General features: G+C 42.9%; 1 protein-coding gene across 2 annotated transcripts; it reads right to left on the reverse strand.

Moving 5' to 3' along the window:
- Nucleotides 1-1,355: 1,355 nt before the first annotated feature.
- Nucleotides 1,356-6,972, reverse strand: Cox14 (cytochrome c oxidase assembly factor COX14). 2 transcript variants are annotated; one of them, XM_027949783.3, is made up of 3 exons: nt 6,780-6,972; nt 3,111-3,153; nt 1,356-1,771 (listed from the first exon to the last, which is right to left on the reverse strand). In XM_027949783.3, the coding sequence occupies exons 2-3, from the start codon at nt 3,130-3,132 to the stop codon at nt 1,590-1,592; spliced, it is 204 nt and encodes a 67-aa protein (XP_027805584.1). In that variant the 5' UTR covers nt 3,133-3,153; nt 6,780-6,972; the 3' UTR covers nt 1,356-1,589. The 2 variants fall into 2 exon arrangements, with proteins under 2 accessions (XP_027805584.1, XP_027805585.1); XM_027949784.2 differs by lacking the exon at nt 3,111-3,153 and having other exon boundaries at nt 6,780-6,940.
- Between the last annotated feature and the right edge of the window lie 81 nt (nt 6,973-7,053).

Raw genomic sequence — 7,053 nt, forward strand, 5'->3', positions numbered from 1 at the left:
TCAGGAGGCTGAGGCAGAATCTTGAGTTAAAAGCCAGCCTTAGCAAAAGTAAGATGCTAACCAACTGAGTAAAACCTTGTCTCTAAATAAAATACAAAATAGAGCAGGGGATATGGCTCAATGGCTGAGTTCAATCTCCAGTAACCCCCACCAAAAAAAAAAAAGGGCTCATTTTAGGGCTAGGGATGTAGCACGGTGATAGATCGCTTGCCTAGCACGTGCAAAGCCCTGGTTCAATCCTCAGTACGATTTTAAAAGGACTAATTTTTCTACTTGGATAAGGAAGTCCTAGTCACTACTTCAAAGTGGCACTGGGAAACTGGGAGAATGGTGATCCTACTTAACATATAGCAAATGAGAAAACAGGAGGCAGCAGAGTCCCCAGTTAACACACCAAAGAAGAGAGTAAAGTAGCTAAGGATACAGAAGGCTTTGGAGTAGGGGTGGAGGTTTATTGTGCTGGGATTGAACTCAGGGCCTCACTTACTGGGCAAGTGCTCTACCACTGAGCTACATCCTTAGCCACCAAAGCTGTTTTTTGTTTTAGTCAAGGAGGTTTATAGCTGGGCATGGTGGCACACACCATGGTAATCCCAGGGACTTGGGAGACTGAAGTCAGAAGATTACAAATTAGAGGTCAGTTTTAGCAACTTGGTGAGAAGCTATTTCAAAATAAAAAATAAAACTCTAAATGGAATAATGGCAAGAATTTCTCTCTTCATAGTGAGGTTTTACTTAAATGCAGTGAATTTTCTTTCAAATCTTTACATTTCTGGAAGACTTAGAAGTTGATTTCCTGTGCAGTAGCATAGTTCAAAACTTATACTAATTCTGCACCCAATGGGATATTTACTATATATGCTTCCCGAAAGCCTTTTATTTTGGGAACTATCCCTCTTTCACTTCATACAGTTTTATTGGGGCTGTCAAACAAGGGCCTCTGTCTTCCTAACACAGAGGTAGGTACAAGTATAGTCATGCTGACCAGAGTATCCCATTCCCTAGACAAGTTATTGGTCCACAAATAGTCACAGTCCAAAGAGCTTAGTTTTTTTTCAGGGGATTTATATAAATTCTGGGACAGGGGCTGAAGGCATACCTCAGTGGTAGAGTGCAAACTTAGCATGCACAAGGCCTGGATTCAATCTTAAGCACCAAAAATAAATAAATAAAAACTATAAATAAATACTGGGACAGTCTTTCTGAGATCATGAGGGCTAATGCTACTGTTGCTAAAAACTCTCATTATTCATGAAATGAATATTGAGCTCTCTAGTCTATGAAAACCAGTAGTCAACGCTCTACTTCTGTGGTCCATACATTTATTTGGGTAAACAAAAACGCCAAGACACAGATATGGCAACATATTTAATTCTGGGATATACTTCACTCTCACATTCCTATTATGATTCAATAGCCTCCACCACAACTGTCAAACTGTCAGTACTAGAGAAATCATGGGTATTTTCTTCAGCAGAGACTGAAAACCATCAGGGCTCTAGTCCTCTCAACCTGAAAATGATTATAGGAAAGGTCTTTCCAAAGCAAGCCTCAGGCCTCTGTGTTCAAGAGTAAAAGTGCCTCCAGCTCTATAGGACTCCTGAGGTCTTCTGTTCTTCCGCAGCCTGGCGCCGGGCACTGCGCAGCTGGAAGTAGCGGTAGGCTCGGACACTGCAGAGGTAGCCCCCATACACAGTGAGAAGCATCATGGAGGTAGAAAAGGTCTTGTAGCCAATGTCAGCTAGCTGCTTGGCAGTTGGCATGTTGTCCCCTACAAAGACAAATTGGATTTAAACCCCAGGATAAGGTCTTATCTACCCAGTCCATCTCCCTGTGTAGGGCATTCCATAACTTATGGGCCTTGCTTAGTCTGTCTGTACTCTATATGGAAAGGCCACCAAGTGTAAGCAGTCTAATAAGGATACTAGACATCACTTGGGAACTCTGATTCAAAAGGACAGATATTTTCATATAAACAGACATTGCTAGGGAATGTTGCTTAGTGGCAGAGTGTTTGCCTAGTACACACAAGGCCACAGGTTCAATCCCCAGTACTGCAAAAAGAGAGATACAGACACCAGGCTAGAACTGGGTGCATACGAATACTATCACAGCTAATGGCCCTCCATATCTGTGGAGAGAAGTGACTGATCCACCCAGAACTGTTCTTAACTGGTACATTACTTAAAGCATGCACCAGTTTTTTTTTTTTTGTTTTGTTTTTTCTGGCTTGTAGAAAACTAATGGAAATAGCCAGGGTTTAAACATTTGCAGTAAATTATTCTCTTAGGAGGATCAAATGGGAATCTTTCAGGCAATATCTAATTTTTTTTCCCCTATAAAAACAATCTTAGGGGCTGGGGCTGTAGCTCAGTGGCAGAGTGCTTGCCTTGCATGTGTGAGGCACTGGGTTCGATCCACAGTGCCACATAAAAACAGACAATTAAAATAAAGGCATTCTGTTCATCTACAGCTACAAAAAAATTAAAAAAAAAAAAAAATCTTAGGCTGGGCATAGTGACACATACCTGTAATCCAAGCTAATCGGAAAGCTAAGGCATGAGGATTGCATGTTCAAGGTCAGACTCAAGAACTTAGAAAGACCCAGTCTCAAAAAATTTAAAAAGGGCTGAGGATGATGCTCACTGGAAAAGGGCCCCTGAGTTCAATCTCCAGTACTTAAAAAAAAAAAAAAAAAGTATACACACACACACACACACACATCTCCACACAGTGGTCAGGTTTCCAAGTTAGGTCTTAAATCAGGGTTTTTATTTTTTTTTTTGGCACTAGAGGTTGGATCCAGGGACACTCTACTGATAAGCTAAATCCCAAGTCCCTGCCACCTTTTTAAAATTATTTTTTGAGACAGGGTCTCACTAAATTGCACAGGGGCTTGCTAAATTGCTGAGGCTGGCCCTGAACTTGGAATCTTCCTACCTCAGCCTCCAGAGTCATTGGGATTATGGGCATGCGCCACCATGCTCGGCTAGGATAAGTTTCTTTCAACAAAAAATTGGGGGCCAGGTGTGGCAGAATGTGCCTGTAATCCTAACTACTCGGGAAGCTGAGGCAGGAGGATTACTTGAGCCCAGGGATTTAGGGCCTACCTGGGAAACAGTGAGACTCCATATCAAACAAAAAGTCAAAAATCTGAAATAAAATAAACTCAAGATTAGCTGGTTTAGGGAGCCTAAGGTAAGGTAAGAGACAAGTGCATGCTTCTCAGGGTGAGTCCTAAGGAATGAACATTGACTTGAGGACAGATCCCAAGATGAGCTGAGGCACAGCTTCTTAGAATTACAATTCCACTATGGCAAGAGACATTAAAAGAAGATCAGAGGAAGAAAACCAAATGACAAAAGTTCAAAATGACAAAGGGATGTGTTCAGATTATGACCTCAAACTGTGCATGAAACAGTGAAGAAACATAAGCGCATAGGCCACTACCCTAAGGTAGTAAACAAGGACCTGACAGAGACTGCAGCCAGCAGGTTTCACTCAACCTCTACTTCAATTATTTATTTACTTATCTAACTGTTTGTTTATTTATTGCAGTAATGGGGATTGAATCCAGGGGCACTTAACCACTGAGCTATTCCTCCAGCCCTTTTTCTTTCTCTCTTTTTTTAAGAAATATTTTTAGTTATAGATGGACATACCTTTATTTTATTTATTTATTTTTATGTGGTGCTGAGGATCAAACCCAGTGCCTCACAAGTGCTAGGCAAGTGCTCTACCACTAAGCTACAACCCCAGCCACTGTTTTTAGTTTTTGAGACATGGTCTCGCTAAATTGCCCTGGTTGGTCTCAAACTTTTTTTTTTTTTTGAACTGGGATTGAACTCAGGGGAGCTTTACCACTAAGCTACATCCCATTTATTTATTTATTTGAGGCAGGGTCTCACTAAATTACTGAGATTGGTCTCAAATTTATAATCCTCCTTCCTCAGTCTTCCAAGTAGCTAAGATTACAGGTGTATGCCACTGAACCAGGGTGCACTTAGTCTTTCTCCTGCTATCTCCCCTAACCTGGCCAGAAGCTCAGTCTCTTTGAGGGGCTGGAGGGAAAGAGCTGGAAGCATTCATCAGCCAACAAAGGAATAGGATGGTGTGGCTCCTCTAGAGAGTAATACAAGACCAATTAACAAACACAAACCTGTATCTAGAATCTCACTTAATTCTCTGGTCTAATCCATCCTGAGGCTGCTCCCATTTTCAAATTAGCAAAAACTCTTCACCAAACTAATGCAGAAGAAATGGATAGGACAGATGCAAAAGCTACTTTATAAATACAAGATTTAGCAACTGAATGGAATAGGACAAAACTGAAAATATCTCCAAGTTAAGAAACTCTGTTCACAGAAATAAGCACAAGAGGGGCTGAGGATACAGCTCAGCTGGTATATCTAAGGATATAGCTCAGCTGCTTGCCTTGCATGCACAAGACCCTGGGTTCAATCCCCAGCACCAAAAAAAAAAAGAGGAGAAAGGGGTATGCATATTGTGTATTAACAATGAGAGGTGGTGGTGTCAGTCAAGATCAAAGGGACTGGAGGCTTGTGTCTTAATGATGATTGCCTACCATATGCAAAGCCCTGGATTCCAATGCCCAGCACCACAAAAAAATAAAATAAATAAATCCTGAGCTGGTTTGAACATAATAAAATTAAAATGTAATTTTCATGTGATGATGTTTATGTTCTTTTTTTCTTTGTGTATCAGGCAAATGTAAATAAGAATCTGGATAGCTCTTGGGAGAGAAGGCTATATATGAGATGCAGATGAAGGTAACAAGTGATACCAAAGCAGGGGATAAGACCAGAAAGAAATAGGCCAAGGAAGCAAGTTTGATGAAAGAAACAATTAAGAAGATAAAGTATATAGGAAATTCTAGAAATATCTGGAGGGGTTCATTTAGCTACATCTCCCTTCAAGGTTGAAAATTACTGATATATCAAAATTATTGCCACTGGCAGAAGTATGCTATATCTTTCCAATGTATTTGACCAGAATAATAGTTGGAAACCACTACTGCAAAACACCAGGAGGAGCCATGAGTGAGCCTGCGTGGTGGCACATGCCTGTGATCCCAGTGGCTCGGGAGGCTGAGACAGGAGGATGTGAATTCAAAGCCAGCCTCAGCAAAAGCCAGGCACTAAGCAAATCAGTGATACCCTGTCTCTGAATAAAATATAAAAAATAGGGCTGGGGATGTGGCTCAGTGGTCCAGTGCCCCTAAGTTCAATCCCCGGTACCAAAAAAAAAAAAAAAAGACTGGGGCATGGTGGCACATGCCTCTAATCCTAGCAGCTAGGGAGGCTGCAACTGGAGGCTTATGAGTTCAAAGCCAGCTTCAGCAATTCAGCTTGACTCTCAGCAACTTACTGTCTAAAATAAAAAATAATAAAAAGGGCTGGGGATGTGGCTCAGTGGTTAAGTGCTTCTAGGTTCAATCCCCAGTACCAAACAACAAAAACCATGAAGACTGATCAGGAGGGACCACTGCTTGGGAATAGGCAACTAGGTCACTGGTATGGCAGAAGTCACTTTAGTCACTGAACTGGAACAGGCAGTATAGGCATCGAGAGCACAAATTCTCAGTCATGGCCCCAACAGGCCTATGAACCCCTCAACATTCAAATGTCTAGCATTTTTCCAGAACAGAGAAAAACAGATAATTAGATGGATCAGAGAAAAACAGATAATTAGAAGGATTTGCCCCAAAGATAAGAACTGATGTTCTTGTGGTTTGCTCCTTAAGGGAATGGGAATTACAGAGCAGTACTCACAAAGGCAATAAGATTAAGAAAATTCTAGTTTTGTTTTTATTGGTAAGTAAGGTTTGAATATGTTTTAAAGAGTGAAAAGGTGGTGGCTTAACTAAGGATAAAAAAAGTGAAGTGGTAGAAAGAGAACTAGATTGAGAATGGTGGAGGAAAATGTAATCAGAAGCCTATATGCAGTAGGATTAACCTTGGAAATGAAGGAAATTTTTGAAACTAGCAGGATAATGTTCTCATGTAAGGGGAATCCATTTTTTCAATAAATCACAAAGCTAGGTCTGTTCTGAAATGGTGGAGATGGACGGCAGATTTCAGAAAACTAGGAAAAAACTATCGGAAGAATCATTAAGGAAAATGCCATAGGGATGCAATTTGCAAAGGCTATAACGGCTCTTCTCTTTCTGCCATCTAAACATAGGAGGATTTCAAGGTTCAGATTTCTCCTCCGGTAAACTCATTCCCTCGAATGGGTCTATCACCTAGACCTAAATGCACTTGTTTATCTCCTACTAGAAACATGGAGCACACATGCTATGGAAGGCCGCAAATAAAACACAGCTTTTGTCTAAAGGAGCTCATGCAGATTTGCTATGAATCCTATATATTCTGTCACTCAAGGTAGAAGACGGTGCGTGAGCAGATGCGAAGAGGCACTATGCGAAGAGGCAGAAAGGTGTAAGGGTGGAGCTATCTTCTTAAGTGGGGAAGATTTACACCAGCGAAGAAGAGGGACTGTGACTCAGGTAGCATTTGTAGTCGCAGCCTGAGGGCCCATGCGCCAGGCAATAACTGAGGTTTGACAGGGCCAGCCCTACGAGTAGCAAGGCTGACCTATGGCTTCAAGGGGATTGGGCAAGCAGCCGCGCAGCAAACTCAAGGGCACAGAAGCCCACAAACAGGCGGGTGGGGCGGTGGAGTTAGCAAGCGCCGGCCCAGGTGGCCGTGTCTTCCGTGGGATCGGCGGCCCCTGCTCAACCCTGGCCAAAGGCGTACCTGGATGCTGCAGCTCCCTCGAGTCCAACCCAGACCTCCGCAGGCTACGTCTCGCTGCCACGGCCTGCACAACTCCTAAGCAACGCCGAAAGCGACGCCCGGAACCAGACTCCTGCGGGTGAAGGCCCAGGAACCACTTCGAACGCCTCAGCTATTGGTGAGGAAAGCGGCCCTTCTCCCCGCCCACTCGCCCGGCTTGGCCTCTAGGGTTAGTTACCGAAGCAGGCGAGCGGACCCGCGCCGGACCCGCACAACCCCTCCCACTGAGGCAGGA

The sequence above is a fragment of the Marmota flaviventris genome, chromosome 3, assembly GCF_047511675.1.
Source record: "Marmota flaviventris isolate mMarFla1 chromosome 3, mMarFla1.hap1, whole genome shotgun sequence".
Lineage (NCBI taxonomy): Eukaryota > Metazoa > Chordata > Mammalia > Rodentia > Sciuridae > Marmota > Marmota flaviventris.

Bases quoted from the DNA above. Each gene is read 5' to 3' on its own strand.
- Cox14 (XM_027949783.3), bottom strand. From the start codon at position 3,132: ATGGAGTCTCACTGTTTCCCAG. The intron at 1,772-3,110 runs GTAGGCCCTAAA...TTGTCTTTGTAG, and splicing joins GGAGTCTCACTGTTTCCCAG to GGGACAACATGCCAACTGCC.